At 49.1% G+C, this 17,225-nt stretch overlaps 1 protein-coding gene across 2 annotated transcripts in view; it reads right to left on the bottom strand.

Annotated features, from left to right (window-relative positions):
• The window catches only part of MCF2L2 (MCF.2 cell line derived transforming sequence-like 2), a 318,915-nt gene that overhangs the window by 158,857 nt on the left and 142,833 nt on the right, over nucleotides 1–17,225 (bottom strand). For both annotated transcript variants that reach the window (XM_032803865.2, XM_032803866.2), the window contains exons 8-12: nucleotides 16,667–16,791; nucleotides 13,618–13,732; nucleotides 12,707–12,826; nucleotides 3,484–3,675; nucleotides 529–720 (exon numbers count right to left, since the gene is read on the bottom strand). In XM_032803865.2, coding sequence (XP_032659756.1) covers nucleotides 529–720; nucleotides 3,484–3,675; nucleotides 12,707–12,826; nucleotides 13,618–13,732; nucleotides 16,667–16,791 — 744 coding nt within the window. The remainder of the gene's footprint in view (nucleotides 1–528; nucleotides 721–3,483; nucleotides 3,676–12,706; nucleotides 12,827–13,617; nucleotides 13,733–16,666; nucleotides 16,792–17,225) is intronic.

Below are 17,225 nucleotides of genomic sequence, written 5' to 3'. Positions count from 1 at the left end.
CAAAGGCCCCCCCAACTCCACCCCCTCCCTGCCCCACTGGATTCCTTCCCCAAAGCCCCATCCTGCCTCTTCCCTGAGCATGTCGCGTTCCACCTCCTCCCCCCTCCCTCCCAGAGCTTGCCACTGTGAAACAGCTGTTTCGCAGCAGGAAGCTCTGGGGGCTGGAGGGAGAAGTGGAACTGCAGGGCAGTCAGGGGAGGAGGCGAAGGCGGAGGTGAGCTGGGCCGGAGGGAGGGCGGGGAGGGGAGCTGCCTATGGGTGCAGAGGACCCACTAATTTTTCCCCATGGGTGCTCCAGCCCTGGAGCACCCACAGAGTTGGCGCCTATGGTAAGGACTACTCGTATGAGTAAAGGCCATTGCCCCAAGTGTCCACATTTGTGAATAGTTTGCTATCATAGATCTCCTTTCACATTTTCATCTGAACAGAAGCCAGGAGTAAATACAGTATGTGAAGTGTGTATTTTGACATTCACTGATGGTTTGTAGGAAGTTTAAATTGGCAGAGTAAAAATTCAACAAGCTTTACCTTTATTTCAGCGGTTAGAATCATGTTGAACTGGTTGTAGAATTCCTTAGGGTTAGACAACTGGTGTTCCTTAGCGGTTCCCAGGAATTTCTCTATGTCACACAGCGCAGTTTCAGCTCCTTCTTGTGACTGGCACTTGTCCACAGCTTGAGAAGCTAAGAGGTAGATTCCAGCGTCACACCATTGCCTGGCCTTTAGAAGAAAACAGCTATTAGGACGTTGTAATAATGGTACAGTCTGAGGCTTCAATGCTGCTGCTTCTTGCCCACTATTTGAACAGAAATAACACTCTTCAATACCACCCACGTGCCCATGCTGGTACAAGAGAGTCAAGGCTGGAAGCAGTTCTCAAGATGCATTGTGCATTAAAAATAAGGAGCTACAATGAAGTCTATGGGGCCAAATATGACCCAGTGTAACTCCACTGACTCACCACCGTGCTTCAATGGAGTTGCATGCCAACACAGAATGGGACTCACTGTATTGAATTTAGACAAAAGCAAGAAAGTCTGGTGTCTGTCATTCTATCATTAATCCACGTTGTTGTGCCTATTCACTGAGGGGTCTCAGGACAGTTCCTTCAGCAATCCACCTTCACAACAGGCTAGGCAGAGGATAAATTGACACTCAACTCTGATTCCCTCTTTACTGGTTTTAAAATATTGCACTATTGATGATGACTTCATTATTTTAAATAATTGAATGCCCTTCCATTTTTGGAAACAGAAGAACAACATTAAAAAATAGTTTCTTTTTTAGCTAGCTACCCCAAAACATGTCCGCGACACTGTTAACATAGCCAGGTGTCTCCTGTCAGAAAACCAACATCCTATCTTTACTGCTGCAAAAACACTAAGTTATTGTGCAAAAGAAAAGAAACTGCGCTGAGGCTTAAGTTGTGCACCAAGTTTCAAGCCAAATTGATTTTAAAGCAAGGGAGTCAAATGTTTGCATTATAAACTTGCTGCTTCAAGACAACAGCTAAACCTTCCTAGGCTGTTAAACTGTACACTTCCTTGAGACATCAGATTGTGTACCGGAACTCTGTCTGAGTAACTATACACTACACTGTGTTACTTGAAAAATACCTTGAAGCAACAAGACATACTCTTCTGTATGATAGAAACAACAAGGAGTCCGGTGGCACCTTAAAAACTAACAGGTTTATTTGGCCATAAACTTTTGTGGGTAAAAAACCTCACTTCTTCTGTACCATGAGTCACTGCGAGCTGAAACAACAAGGAGACATCTGTTAGTCTTTAAGGTGCCACCAAATTCCTTGTTGGTTTTGTGGATACAGACTAACATGGCTACCCCCGTTATTGGGAGCTGAGAAAGCCGGGCAGCTGGTAAGATCCAGTCCACAGCTTGTATGTAAAGTAGTAGAGAGAATAGCTATTTTTTCTTGATAGCAGTGATTTATGCTAATAGAGTAAATAACTGATACAGTGTAGATAGACTCTGCTGGCTGAGGGGTTTCCATTCACTTAGACCAAGTCATCCATGAAACAACAGATTGGATTTGACGAGCACAGTGTTTAATGGCCCGGTTCACTTCAGTTCCAAGAGATACTCTCACTCTGCAGGGCACATGTCTATGGCCGCACATGCTGTGATGCTTCAGCGCCTTCTTGTGCCTGGCACTTCTCCAGGGTGCATCTTGGCTTGCCACCCCACGTGGAGTTGGCTAAGGAATGCTAGAAGCTAAGTGCACTGAGCAGGAGACATCAACTAGGACAAGTTCCCAGCACAGACATCTGTAGCTTTTCCTCAGGAATCTCTTTCCAGATGAAGCCTAGATCTTCTTGTCGCAACCTCTTTTTCTGCATTCCCAATCACCAATAGCAATTTGTCCCATTAATAACCAGTAAATAATTTGCACATATACCTTTCACCTGCAGGCCTCAAAGCCCTTTACAAAGGCAGATAAGTACGGGACCCCAAAGTCACACAGGGGCAGAGCTGGACATGGAAGCCAGGTGTCCTGTCATGCAGCATTGTGGTCAGTCCATCTGACCACAGCTGTCCTCATCAAATGGAAACAGGAATATCCTTAAGTGTATTAACAGTGCCCGGTACCTAAGCCCAAATTTGCAAACAATCTCTACATTTACAGATCCATCCTGTGAGGCACTGATCATGTCCTGTGACATGCTGAGCACCCTTGCCTCCCATCATATTCTAGATGTAAAGAGCAGCAAGCCAGAATTCACTGTCACACCCAGTAACTTCAATGAGGTTGTTGGCCCAACATAGGAACTAAGAATAATCTGCCCAGATAATAAGGGTGGTTACAGTATTTGCTTCAAATGTCCCTTGGTACTAGCACAAGATGATTCATACGGGAGGCCAGAGGGTTTCATTAATGCTGTCTCACTTTGTTTAACATTCAGTTCAGATAAGTACCCATGAGTCCAGATAGATAACTGAATGTTATCTGAACCCCCCAAACCTCTTGGGTCTATAAAACCGGGCTAGGAATCTCACAAATAGGTTTTCTGGTAATTCTTGCCTCAAATCCGGCTGACAATACCACAAGATCGTCACTTCCTCATGGCATTTGAGCATTTCTGCTTTCCATTCCAGCCAGATCATGGAAGTGTAGAGGAACTTAGAAACAAAAGAATGTAACAGGAAGCGAACAGATCATTGGCAAGCCTCAATAGAGGCTTGGTCCATATTTTAGGTTTAGATGACTTCTTATTTTACCTCAAACCCTAGTTTCTAATCCTCCTAACTGTATAATTCAGGGAAACCACTGTTCTCTTTTATGCTAACCAGTCTCTCTTTCCCTTTCTGAGGCTGATACCGCAACTATTTTCCCGCAGCTGTGCATAGCAGCTGTTTGGGGGAAATAGTGAACATGCTTTTGTCTAACCCCAAATATGTGATCCTTTAATCCATTTTTTTTTCATTTAGCATTACTAGTGCTTTCCTACATGAAGACTTGCTTACCTTGTCTAACTGCTTATGCAGCTCAAGGGACTTTCCCAAAATATCATATTTCTTCTTGGTCTCATTGGTAAAGTCATCGCAGATACGCCTGAGTTCAACACATTTTGGCCTAATGGAGTCGACTGCATAATGGTTGTTTTGGATGAGCTGGTCTCCATGCAGAGCTAGTGACTGGGCCTTTTCCAAAGGTCCCTGTGCAAACAACAAGAAGAAATGAAAAACCATCACACCCTAGAGGATGAGCCTAGTCTAGGTGGCTCCTCTATAATTTCTGCTGGAGCCTAGAGCTGCAGGATGGATCATTCTTTTGGATGACACCTTGTATTGTTTCACACCTGCCTTGAAGTCTGACTTCATGATGTGTGAGGTTGGCGTATTTTAGTTGCCTTACAGATGTGTAGCTGACTCTGTAGACTAAATCCAGAAGTCAGTCTAAGGGACTGTCAGTTGGTGTAATTTATGCCATAGGCACCGACTTTCTAACGTGCCAGGATGTGCTCCGCCCAAGGCCCCCCCCCTCCACCCTTTCCCCCAAGGCCCGGCCCCACTCTGCCTTTTCCCACCACTACTCTGCCCTGCCCCACCTCTTACCACCTCCACTCCTGATCGGTGGGGCTGCCAACAGGTGAGAGGTGCTGGGGGGAAGAGAGGTGCTAATAGAGGAGCTGTCGGTGGGTGCTAAACACCCACCATTTTTTTCGGTGGGTGCTCCAGCCCTGGAGCACTCACAGAGTCCTCACTCTTCATTTATGCTTGCTTCTCCCTGCTCACTGTGTACACTACACCAATTTAGACTCAATGGGCTACGCTCAGAGGTGATGTTTAAGAGGTCCAAGTTATACATCAGTAAGTATGTGTGGTGTCTAAGCTGGTGTAAGAAATTACACAATGAGGAGAGTGGGAAGAAGGTGCAAGCTATGCCACTTTGGACTCATTTAGACTTCCATGGCAGAACCAGGAAGAAAATCTAAGCCTACTGGATCTCAGCTGTACACTTTAGACACAAGATCATCTTGTGCTTTTGCAGCTGTTCGTGTGAATTTGATGTTATTTAACTGATTCATTTCTTTGATGTTTCCTAATGACGGCAAACCTACTGCTCATCAAAGCTGCCTGATGGAGTTATAAGGCCAAAAGATCAGGAAAAGAAAGGTTGTTCAATGCATGCTGAATCCCTTGCTGGAAATAGCTGCTCAGGCAATACTGACTTCTAGTAAAACCATGTTTAAAGATGTCTAACTGGAGAGTCTTTCAAACTTTGCTCACTCTGTACTTTCAAGTTCCAAGGGATGAACCCAACCCAAAAAAGACGGTTACTCACCTTTGTAACTGTTGTTCTTCTTCGAGTGCTTGCTCATATCCATTCCAGTAGGTGTACGCGCCGTGCGTGCACGTTCGTCGGAAACTTTTACCCTAGCAACTCAAGCGGGCCGGCAGGTCGCCCCCTAGAGTGGCGCCGCTATGGCGGGTGATATATACCCCTGCCGGCCCGCCCGCTCCTCAGTTCCTTCTTACCGCCGTGTCGGTCGTTGGAACTGTGGAGCGCGGCATAGCTGACCTCCACATCCCTAGCTTCTCTTGTTCGAAGAAAAGAGTTACAAGGTAAAGTAACGCATGTTTTTCTGTCTTGACCGTGGCTTGCCTCATGATCCATCTCCAGTAGGTGATTCCCGAGCCTACCTAAGGCGAGTGGGGTTCGGAGATGAGCAGGGTCACCAAGGCGGCACATAGGCGCGATCAGAACCCATCGACAGGCCGCAACTCATACACTGCGCATCCTAGCTTGGACCAGGGCATAATGGCTAGTAGACAACTGTGCAACGGAGGACCAGGTCGGCCGCTACTGCGCAGATTATTGCCTGATGAGAACTCATGTCGAGGATAACGCTACCTGTATTGGTGATAGACTCTTCGCTCGGCACACCGACTGATTCCTGGTGCTCTGTATTCGATGTGCATTGACAGCCTACCATTCACGCCCCGAAGGGAGATGGGCGAGGTCCGTGGCCTGAAATACGCATGTTTTCCCTACTCCTTCTTCCTCCTTCTACTGATAGTTACGTTCTCCCTCCTCTCTCCTTCTTTCTCCTCTCTCCTCTTCCTTTATTCCTTCCTCTCTCTCTTCTCTTCTTAAAAGCTCTCTCTCTCTTCTCTTCCCTTCCCCACTAGCTGAGCAGGCTCAAGGGCTCCCTTCAGTCTCCTCGCAGAGGATTTCTCCTCCCCTGGTCAAGTCACCTGCATAAGAACATTTAACGACCTCGCCCATACTCCCTTCGGGGCGTGTAACTGCACACTCTACCAAAGCCCCAGGCATTCGCGTCGGTAGCGTTCCTCGCACGAGTTCTCAATCCAGGAAATCTGCAGGAGCGGCGGACCTGGTCCTCCGTGCACACGTTTACTAGCCATTAATGCCCCTGGTCCAGCAGTCCAGGGGATGATGCGGCCTCGGGTTCTGCTGTGTTTGCGCACTGTGACCTCTCATCTGCCGACCCCACCGCCTTAGGTAAGGCTTTGGGAAATCACCTACCTGAAAATGGATATGAGCAAGCACTCGAAGAAGAAAAACATGGTTACTTACCTTGTACTTCTTGTTTCTTCGGAGATGTGTGCTCAATATCCATTCCCACACCGCGCCTCCTTCCCCATGTTCGGAGTAGCCGGCAAGAAGGAATTGAGGAGCGGGCGGAGACAGGCAGGGTATATATCCGCCGCCTCATTGCCTCATTGGCGCCACATCTAGGGGGACTGCGCTGCCCGGCTTGGTTGCTGGGTAAACGGTTCACGCCCTATCCATGTCCGTCCGACACGAACGGTGTCAGGACCGCGGCAGCGTACAGCCTACTGGAATGATATTAACATCTCGTAGAACAAGCGTTACAGGTAAGCACCACCTTTAACCATGTTTTTTTCGAGATGATCAGTGCTAGTTGTGTTGCTCCATATCCCATTCGTCTAGGTCGTCGCTGTTAACTCGTTGCGCCGCGTGCGCCCCCAATAGATTCGTTATCGGCAAGTCCATGGATTTTTCTCTTTATACGTCCTTTTAGCACACTCGGTGGGTCTCGGCTGGGCAACCCCCTGGTAGTGGCGCCGCTATGGCCGCCGGATATATACCCCTGCCGACCCACCCAGCCCTTCAGTTCCTTCTTGCCGGGGCTACTCCGACAGTTAGGGAAGGAGGGTGGGTTGGAATGGATATGAGGCAAACACATCTCGAAGAACAACAGTTACAAAGGGCTGAGTAACCGTCTTTCTTCTTCGAGTTTTTTTTCTTGCTTGCATATCATTCCAGGTTTAGGTGATTCCCAAGCCTTATGTTAGGCGCGGTGGGGTCGGAGTGAAATGTGGTGCAGAAATGTAAAAACTGCTGAGCCCGAGGCCTGCAGCAATCCCTTGACTGTTGAACCAGAGCATAATGCGAAAGCAAAGGTAAATGGACTGAGGACCAGGAGCTGTGCTACAGATCTCTTGTGGATAGGAACACGAGTCAGCAAGGCAGCAGATGAAGCTGAGCCCCTGGTAGAAGGCACGGTGATGATGGCTTGGGGAAATATGAGCCAAATCATAACAAGTGCGGATGCACGCATCACCACCCAAGATGAGATCCTCTGAGAGGAAACAACGTAGGCCTATCCTTTTGTCTGCTACACGGTCGACAGAGTTGGGCGTTTTACGAAATGGTTTTGTCCACTCAATATAAATGCGAGCGCTCTACGAACGTCCAGAGAGTGCAATTGTTGCTCCCATTGCGTTGAAGTGTGGGTAACATGAAAGGCCGAAACCACCTTAGGAGGAAAGACATGTGTCTAACGGCGGAACCTTCTTTGGGAACATAAGTGTACAGCGGAACCACCGTAAAGCTGAGCTCGGAGACTCGTCTGGCTTGATATAATGGCTACAAGGAAAGCTGTCTTCCAAGACAGGTATAGCAGCGAGCGTGTCGCTAACGGCTGAATGGAGACATAAGTCTGGTTAAAACCAGGTTGAGGTCCCAGGTGGGCTGGGTGGGCGTACTTGAGGGTATAAGCACTCCAAAGCCCGGTGAGGAACCTCGAACCATAGAGTGTAAGAACACAGAACGCCACCTTAGCCTGGGTGGAAGGTAGAGATGGCTGCCAAGTGTACCTCAGCATGATGAATACCGCTAGGCCCTGCTGTTTTAGGCCAGGGTAGTCCAAAATAGAGGAATCGAGACCTCAGCAGGAGTAAGATTAAGCGTTTCGCACCCTGTAGGAGAAACGCTTCCACTGGCCAGGTACGTTGACCAGGTGGAAGGCTTGCTGCTACCCCACCCCCGTTTTAGGTGCCACGCAGCAGCCACACCGTGAGGTGAAGAGACTGCAGTCCGGGTGGCGGGTGGTGAAGCCTGCCGTGGTCCTGAGTTATGAGGGCTGGGTGGAGTGGCAGGGTAATTGGGTTGGCTATCGAGAGGTTGAGCAACGTACTGTATCAGTGCTGCCTGGATGATCATAATGATGTCCGTTCTTCCCCTGCAGAGTTTCAGCAGGACCCTATGAATCAGCGGGAACGGTGGGAAGGCATAAAGGAGTTGGCCCTTCCACGGCATCAGAAAAGCGTCTGAGATCGATCCCGGGGAGAGACTTTGGAAGGAGCAGAACATCTGGCATGTCCTGTTCTCGCTGTAAGTGAACAGGTCTATGTGGGGAAAAATCCTCACTTCTGGAAAACAGAATGCATCACATCGGGGCAGATCGACCACTCGTGAGACAGGAAAGACCTGCTGAGTCAATGCGCCAAAGCGTTCCGAATGCCTGGGAGAAAGGACGCTACCAGATTTATCGAGTGGGCTATGCAAAAGTCCAGAGATGGATAGCCTCCTGACAAAAGGGGGAGGACCATGTCCCTCCCTGGTTGTTTATGTAGCACATGGCCGTTGTGTTGGCTGTAAACACTGAGACACCACGGCCTTGCAGCTGCTGCTGGAACCTCAGGCATGCCAGGCGGACTGCTCTCATTTTTGGACATTTATGTGGAATGCCAGCTCCTGAGAAGACCAAAGGCCTTAAGCTCGAAGGTGACTGAGGTGAGCACCCCAGCCGAGAGATGACGCGTCTGTCGTCAGGGACACTGAGGGCTGGGGCGGATGGAAGGGCATCCCTGCCCACACCAGGGAGGGAGTTAGCCACCATTCTAGGGAGCCTAGGGTGCTCGAGGGAATGGTGACTATCATGACCATTGGGTCCCTGTCTGGGTGGTACACCGAGTTGAGCCAAACTTGGAGAGGACGGAGGCGGAGTCTGGCATGTTTGGTTACAAACTTGCAGGCAGCCATGGGACCTAGGAGACAAGTGTGAGCCAATGTTATTGGGAAAGTCTCTGCAGACCCCGGGTGATTGTTGCCATCGCCTGAAACCGCGGCTGTGGTAAGCAGGCTCCGGCTAGATCGGAGTCCAGGATAGCTCCTATGAAGTCTAACCTCTGCGTGGGAACCAGAGTGGATTTTTCTATAGTGATCATCAGGCCTAGATGTGTGAATAGGTCCTTGATGATGCTCACATGCTGAGTGATTTGTGTCTCGGAGTCTCCTCGGATAAGCCAATCGTCCAGATACGGAAAAACACATATCCGACATCAGCGGAGGTAGGCGGCGACTACGGCCATACACTTGGTTTATACCCGTGGGGCTGTAGAAAGGCCAAACAGCAGGACCGTAAACTGGAGGTGCTGATGGTTGGCTAGAAAGCAGAGGTATCTCCTGTACAGAGGGAAGATGGCGACGTGAAAGTACCCGTCCTTCATATCGAGGGCGGCATACCAGTCTCCAGGATCCAAGCAGGGATACCATGCGGAACTTCAACCTTATCATAAACTGGTTGAGTCCTCATAGGTCTAGGATAGGTCTGAGACCTCCGTTCGACTTGGGGATTAGGGAATAACAGGAGTAAAACACCTTGCCCCTTTCATCCATCCGCATCTGCACCTCTTGTAAGAGGAATTGCTCGTGAGAGGGGTCCTGAAGAGGGACAGGGTTGGAACAAATTGGAGGTGGTGTCCATACTCCACTGTGCGGAGGACCCAGCGATTTGAAGTTAACTGGGACCATGCCAGGAGGAAGTAGGAGTGGGATCCCAGCCTGTAACTGGTACGCCGCCCTCGGGCACACCTTCGAAAGTTCATCTTTGGTCCCAGTAGTGGTTGCGAGGGACCTTGATCTTGGCCCTCTTGGGGTCCTGACGGTCGTCTGTGACCACCTCGGCCGCGCCGCCTGCCAAAGTCCTGACTCTGGCTAGGCACAGAGTACGGCGGTGTGGCTGGGGACGGAAAGGCCTGCGTTTGGTCACCGGCGTATGCACGATGAGAGAGCGCATTAGGACCCTGTTGTCCTTCAGGCTTTGCTGCCTGGGGCAGTCTTTGCCACGAAGAGGCTTTTACCATCAAATGGTAAGTCCTGAATGGTATACTGCAGCTCCGGCGGGAGGTTTGAAACCTGAAGCCATGAGATGCGCCTCATGGCAACACCCAAGGCCAGAGTCCTGGCTGCTGAGTCTGCTGCATCCAATGAGGCCTGGAGGGAAGTTCTGGCCACCTTTTTCCCTTCTTCCAAGAGGGCAGCGAACTCTTGGCGGGAGTCTTGAGGGAGAAGCTCCACAAACTTACCCACCGCCACCCAGGTGTTATAATTATAGCGGTTAAGCAAGGCTTGTTGATTTGCCACCCAGAGCTGTAAGGCCCCTGCAGAGTATACCTTGCGGCTGAGTAGGTTCATTCGCCTAGCCTCCTTTGATTTCGGGGCTGGTGCCTGCTGGCCATGCCGTTCCGTCTCTTTAACGGACTGAACGACTAGTGAGCAGGGAGGAGGATGGAGATACAAGTAGTCGTACCCTTTAGAGGGCATCATATATTTACGCTCGACTCCCCTGGCCGCAGGAGAGATAGAGGATGGGGACTGACATATAGTATTGGCATTCGCCTGGATGGTCCGAATAAACGGGTAGGGCCCCTCTAGCGGGGCATCCAGCGATAGAATGTCCACTACCAGGTCCTCTACCTTCGAGACCTCCATATTGAGTGCTACCCTCCTTAGGAGGTCCTGATGGGCTCTCAGGTTGTTGGTGGGCACATAAGAGCCGTCCACGTGGGATGACACTGATGCGTGTCTGGATGGCCATGGAGGTGCTGAAAAGCCATAGGCAGAGTCTTTGTCTCTATCGGAACTTGACCAACTTGTAACCGGGGACCGGTGCCGGGAGGCGTACTGGTACCTGGAACGAGATCCGGACCTGCGACCAGAGCGGTGCCGGGAGGTCGACCGAGATCTCAAGGCTCGAGGTCGGGAGCAGCTACGGGAGCCACAGTGCCTGTAGCAGTGCCAGGAGCTGGAATGGTGCCGAGAGTAGTGGGTCGGCGAACAGGAGACCGACCGGTGCGGTGAGTGTGGCCGGTACCGAGGAGAACAGCACCGGGACTGCAAGTGGCGTCGGGAGCGAGAGTGCCAACAAGACCTGGAGCATCTGTGGGACTGTGATCATGAACGGTGCCGCTCTGTTGTGCCGACAGAGGATGGTCTTATCAAGGGAGGCTTGCCGAAAGACTGTATTACCCGCACCAGCGGTGCTCGGGGTTCAGGCAGCATCGACTCTGTCATGGCAATGAGATCCCTTGCCGTTGGGAATGTCTCCGGCGTGGAGGGAACAGAAAGCTCAACCACAGCGCGTACTGGGGAGCTGTCAGGCACCGGATTCGACGGCCCTCGTGGGACCGGGATCGATGGTGCTGACGTTGTCGGTGCCTCGGCAGGTGTCAGTGCCGGGCGATCCAACTTAGACAGTCTCTCTGGCTGTGGTGCAGTTGGCACAGAAGCAGCAGGAGCAGGGAGCTCAACCACAGCGCGTGCCGGGGAACTGTCAGGCACTGGATTCATCGGCCCTGTGGAACCGGAATCGACGGTGCTAACGTCATCAGTGCCTCTGCAGGTGTCGGTGCCGGGCAATCCGACTTAGATGAGCTCTCTGGCTGTGGTGCAGTTGGCACAGAAGCAGCAGGAGCAGGGAGCTCAACCACGGTGCGTGCCGGGGAGTGTCAGGCACTGGATTCGATGGCCCCATGGGACCGGAATCGATGGTGCCGACGTCATTGGTGCCTCTGCGGGTGTCAGTGCCGGGCAATCAGACTTAAACGAGCTCTCTGGCTGCGGTGCAGTTGGCACGGAAGCAGGAGTCGTCTTAGGCTTTCTCGACCTCGGAGAGAGGGAGTGGTGCCGAGTCGACTTCGGTGCCGGTAACGGCTGGTGCCGAGAAGCCTTGGCAGTACCAGCGCGGTCCAGTGCTGAGGAGGCGCTTCTGCCCACCGATCGACCAGCGCTCAGTGCCGAAGGCAGAGGGGTAAGTGAAAGTCCGCTCCATTTTGTTCTTGGCTTAAAAGCCTTGCAAATGGGGCACTTAGCTGTCAAGTGCGATTCCCCGAGGCGCTTCAAACAGGAGTCGTGCAGATCTCCTGTCGGCATCGGCTTGTGGCAGGCCGAGCCCAGTTTGAAACCCGGTGAGCCGGGCATGGACTCCGGCACCAGGTGCGGGGAAGGGGCTACTCCCCGAACCCCGCTAACTATAACTAAATTAACTATGCTAGTAAAGAAAAACGTATAACTATATATATAAATATAAAAGGATTAACTATATACACGATAACAAACGAGAACTACGAGTAGCTAGGGAGGTGGAGGTCAGCTAAGCCGCACTCCACTGTTCCAACGACCGACACGGGCGGTAAGAAGGAACTGAAAGGTGGCCGGGTCGGCTGGGGTATATATCCGGCGCCATAGCGGTGCCACTCCAGGGGGTGCCCAGCCGACCCACCGAGTGTTGCTAGGGTAAAAATCTTCCGACGAACATGCACGCGGCGTGCACACACCTAACTGGAATGGATATGAGCAAGCACTCGAAGAAGAACCTCAGCTCCAAACCCTCCTGAGCTTTATTGGGGTTTGAATTCCAAAAGCAGATTTTGCAAGGGGCCTCTATATTTATCATGGACCAAATCAAACTGCCAGATCTTAACACCCTAGGAGGCTGGACTAGTCGACACCTGGATCCGAACTTTAAAAGGCTGAGCTCATGACATATTCCTTTGTAAACATGCCTACGCAGTAGTATGTAAGTGCATTTTCTGGTGGTGTCGCACAGAACAGTAAGTGTGGTGTATGGACAAAGTGACTAATAGTAGCAATCTACAATAACTGAACTATAAAGTCCAGTAAAGTGCAAACCTGTCCTTTCTCTTCCAGTTGTTTCCGTTCCTTTAGGAGGTGCTCCACTCGAGTCACGCTGTCCCCAATATCTGTGAAACCAGCCTGCGCGTCCATCAGATTATCCAGTTCCAGTTTTACCTACAAGAAACACAAATAGCCTCATTTTATAACAAATCCACAGCCCCCTAGGACTTTATAGCTATCACTATGCTGTACGCCATGGGCACTCAGAACGTCATGGTGACAGCAGTGATAGAACTCAATCCTCCTGCTCCACAAGTGCCAGCCCCTGTCAGGGAAAAAATTCACGAGTTGTCCTTAGGATTTATGGGGCCTTTTGCAGTATTATTAAACTAATGCCCCTATGCCCGAAAGCAGCCTGGGCTCACATATGTATTTTAGGTAACAGGAGTCTTTTGAAGGATTTATTTAAAAAAACGGTATGTCTGAAGATCCAAGCATTTAAGGCTAAAGATGAATACTCGAATCTAAAAATCTATGCAACGATTTTTAAAGAGGTGATTTTATAATATTCAGCAACACACTAATGAAATATTTTTAAAGCAAATTTTAAACTGAGGTCCTGTAGATTAACATGTTCCGAGTAAATATTACAGTAATACACAACTGTTTTTATCAGTAAAATCAGAAACTGAGGGCTTGTCTACACTGCCAAGTTGTCAACAAAATTTTTGTCTTTCCCGGGTACTTAAAGAAGCCCCCCCGTGAAAGACAAAAGTTTTGCCAAAGCAAGTGGCAGTGTGAATGTGGCTTTTTCGGCAGGAGTGCTCTTGTGCCAACAAAGCTAATGCCACTCGTGAGGTTGGAAGTATTTTGTTGGCAAAAGTGCCGACAAAGTACCGAAAAGGAGCGTTTACACATGCTGACTTTTAGCGACAAGTCTATTTTTAAGAAATAAGCAAAAATACCTCTCTGAAATCATGTTCAAAGTGTCTTAGCTGAAGGCACTGTTCCAGTTTTAGGTGATGTTTGGACCAAAATTGATCAAAAGCCTTTTCTGTTTCATCCAACTGAGCCAATAACCTGTTAAGAAATTAATTGGAGAGTGAAAATCACTTGATATTTATGAGTGTGTTGTTGTTTAGTTAGTTAGTTATGCAGAGAAGGTGAAATTCAGCCAGGTGTTTGGGGATTACAGAAGGTGTCTCCAAAGCAGAGCAGACAGACTCTTCACCACACATATGAGGCAGAGCTGGGCTTCATGCTGATTCTGGAGAAGCAATGTGGAACAGAGTTTTACAGTGGGCTAGAGGAGGAGGGGACCAATGAGTCTGTGACTACATGGATCCAGTGGCCACAAACCCTTAGGTAGGGGATGCACCAGGGCTGCAGTCCCTCTTGCTGGGCTAGAGTACCAGGCAGCTGCAGAACTATTCCATGCACAGCGTGTGGCCACGGGGGTGAATTCTCTCTCCCTCCCAGTTTCCACTTAGTTCTTCAACAAAGTTAATTTATTCCACCTTTGTGCAAGATGTGTAAATTTCACTCATTCACTTAACAAAATGTTTGAAGTAGGGGCCTCTCGCTTGTCATTCCAGATTGCTCCATCAAGCCCAGTATCTTACCTCTGGCAGTGAACTGTTCCTAGGGCAAGTACTGTAGGTTAACATAGCTGGTCAACTGTGCAATACTGTAGGAGGGGCGTGGTGTGAAAAACGTCCTTCCCCTGATGCAACCAACTGATGCTCTAAGCATGCAATTTGCCCCCTATTTTAGCATCAAACTTGGACTAGTAGTAATGTGCTCTGCTTATATATTGGTGTTCTTTTGGCTTTTGCATCAAGTGCCTGTAATTTTCAAAGGTTGGGTGTTGACCACACTAACAACTTGAGAGGTGAGCAGAAGTCAATGGAAAATTCCCTAACCATCTTTTGCCCACAGCCCAGCATAAGCCAGTTGTTTAAAGGTCACCCTAAAGGAGACTTCAAACAATAATCCCTGACACTGAGGCAGAACACCTACAAACCAAGGTACAAAGAGCTTATACAGATCCACTGGCAAGCCGGCAAGCCAGTAGGCGGGAGTTTTGCCAGAAGCTTCAGTGGAAACCAAGATTTGTCCCTATGTATTTAATGTAACCTGAAGGATAACCTGAAATGCAAGGAAACATGTTCTATGCACTGTTCTACCCACTCTCAGAAGGAATGCTGGCTATACGGCACACTTTGACTCTACGGTATGGCTCGCTCTCTCCGAACACAATCCCTCAGCTGCAGAGAAACCTAGGCATAACTGACATTTCACAGCACTTGCTAATTTCCAGGGCCGTCCCAGACAACGCTGCTTCACCCCAATTGGGACAAGCTGAAGTGTCTGCATGAAGTTTAGTGCTTTACTTCCACTGCAGCACAGTGTGCATTACAAGCTGCTGAACAGTGACTGTCAGCTCCATGACACTAAACAGAGCCCTTTGGGGGGAACAGGGAGGACAGATCCATCTTGACTGAAGCTGTGGATGAGGCGCATTTCAGATTCTTCCATACCCCTTGTGATGCTGCATAGAAGGGAACGTGACCGTCTACCCTAAGATGGTCACCGCTGTTGTAAAACTGTGGTAAATCTTGGACAAAGTATGCCTTGTAAGATATCATTGGAAAAGTTGTAATCCGCTAAGTATTGTTATCCTGTTTAGATGTGTGTATCATCATTTTACGTGACGTTATGAAATTTTGCTGCGTGTTTGTAACTCAAACTTGTGGTGAGTCTGGGAAACACCCCCAGGTTAGCCCTTCAGGAATAACAAAAGGAGCTGTGAATGGGAGCCTCTGCATGTCAATTCAGAGACAGCGTAAGCAGTAGGTAGCATGCAAAAGGTGCAAATAAAATTTGCAATTCATTGAAGAACTGGTGGCCCAGCATGTACATCATGAAGTTGCTTAACTCCATAACGCAGTCAGGACTTTTCCAGGACAGGGGTCAAGATATAAAAGACAAGAACAAAAAAGTTGCCCCCCTACATCTTTCCCCCGACATCTCTGGACTGATGAACTTTGACAAAATTTTGAACAAAGGATTGAGGTCCCCAATACTATTTTGGCAAATCCAGAGAATAAAAATCTACCAGATATAACAGCCCTGTTAGCATTTTGGATTTACAAGCTTTAATTCACCTGTAATGTAACTTAGCAGCTTTAAACCTCTGCATAACTGTCATTTATTTTCTTAGCTAATAAACCTGAGTTAGTTACTGAAGTAATTGGCTGGCAGCGTTGTCTTTGGTGAGATCCTGAGCATCTGGTGACCTGGGGTGAGTGACCGATCCTTTGGGATTGGAAGAACCTAATGTGTGGTGATTTTTGGTTTTAATAACCTGTCACCACTGAAGTTCAGTTTATCTGTGTGATAATATAGGCTGGAGGGCCTAAGGGAACTGCCGATGGCTTCCCCGGTGAGCTATATTGTAGTCCAGAAACACGTTTGTTGCTGGCTTGGTTAAATCTAAGTATAGAATATACCACCAGTTTGGGAGTGTCTGCCCAGGTTGGGCAGTCTGACCTGAGATGGCTCTCTCAGCTGGGACCCATTCCAGACACCGGTGACATCTCTGTTTAAGGGGAGTTCCTCCATCCACTGACACACACATACACATTCTGTTTTAACATGCACACAGGAATGCCCCACTCCCACCTGGATTAGGAGAGTGTGTGCGTGGGCGGGACAGGGAGAGCAAGATTGCACGTCAAGCCTTGGGCCTTGTAGTCAATAACTTCACCAAACAGAACTGAGGAGGCTCAAGGTTTCTTTGAACTGGCCCTGTTAGTTTCACCAGTTAATGGCTCCTACCTAGACCTTCCTCACACCAAACATGCAGTAGCATATTCCTAAAAACTCGCTGTGAATTAATGATTAAAAAAAACAACTACCTACAAAGACTTATTCAAATTAGGATTCAAATCACATTTGCATGTTTCAGGGGGTCAGTTAGTAACCTGGAGGATGTAATCCCAATTCACCAACCTTTCCACCGTCGCTACATTTTCTAGCTCGTCTGGACTGAGTTTGCTAGTGGAGCTCCGCGTGACTGGCTCTCTAATACACGTCAGTAGCGTGGCCCCCTGCTTCACAGCTAGTTTCAGCTCATCCTGGAGAGAGACAAGCAAACAAACGCACCAGTTCAAATAAGGTTTTACCAAATCCCAGGTTAAGTTGTTGTCTTTCTCTCTCAAAGGAGAAGTACTGCCATTGCAAATGGAGGGTATTTCTGTAGGAATTGAACATTGGAACAAATCAGGGATGCTTGACGAGGAAGCTGCATTTAGTGACCAGCCTAGAAACGAAGAGACGCAACCTGACGTGACAAGTGACAATAATGATTTTGGTGTCTCTTGAGGGACAGAATAATTCTGGAGTTTTCTGGGATTGTGACTGGCCAAAATGCTCCTTCTGTCACAGAGTTGAAGGCTAGAAGGGATCACTACCTCATCTTGTCTATATATAACACAGGGCACTAACACCCCCCAGAACCCAGGCGCTAATCCCAACCATCAGAATTAGACCAAAGTATTGCAGAGCATGG

This window comes from Chelonoidis abingdonii, chromosome 8, assembly GCF_003597395.2.
Source record: "Chelonoidis abingdonii isolate Lonesome George chromosome 8, CheloAbing_2.0, whole genome shotgun sequence".
NCBI classification, from domain to species: Eukaryota; Metazoa; Chordata; order Testudines; family Testudinidae; genus Chelonoidis; species Chelonoidis abingdonii.
Note: the sequence above shows the minus strand (reverse complement) of the source record. Positions and strands in the feature narration are given on the sequence as shown.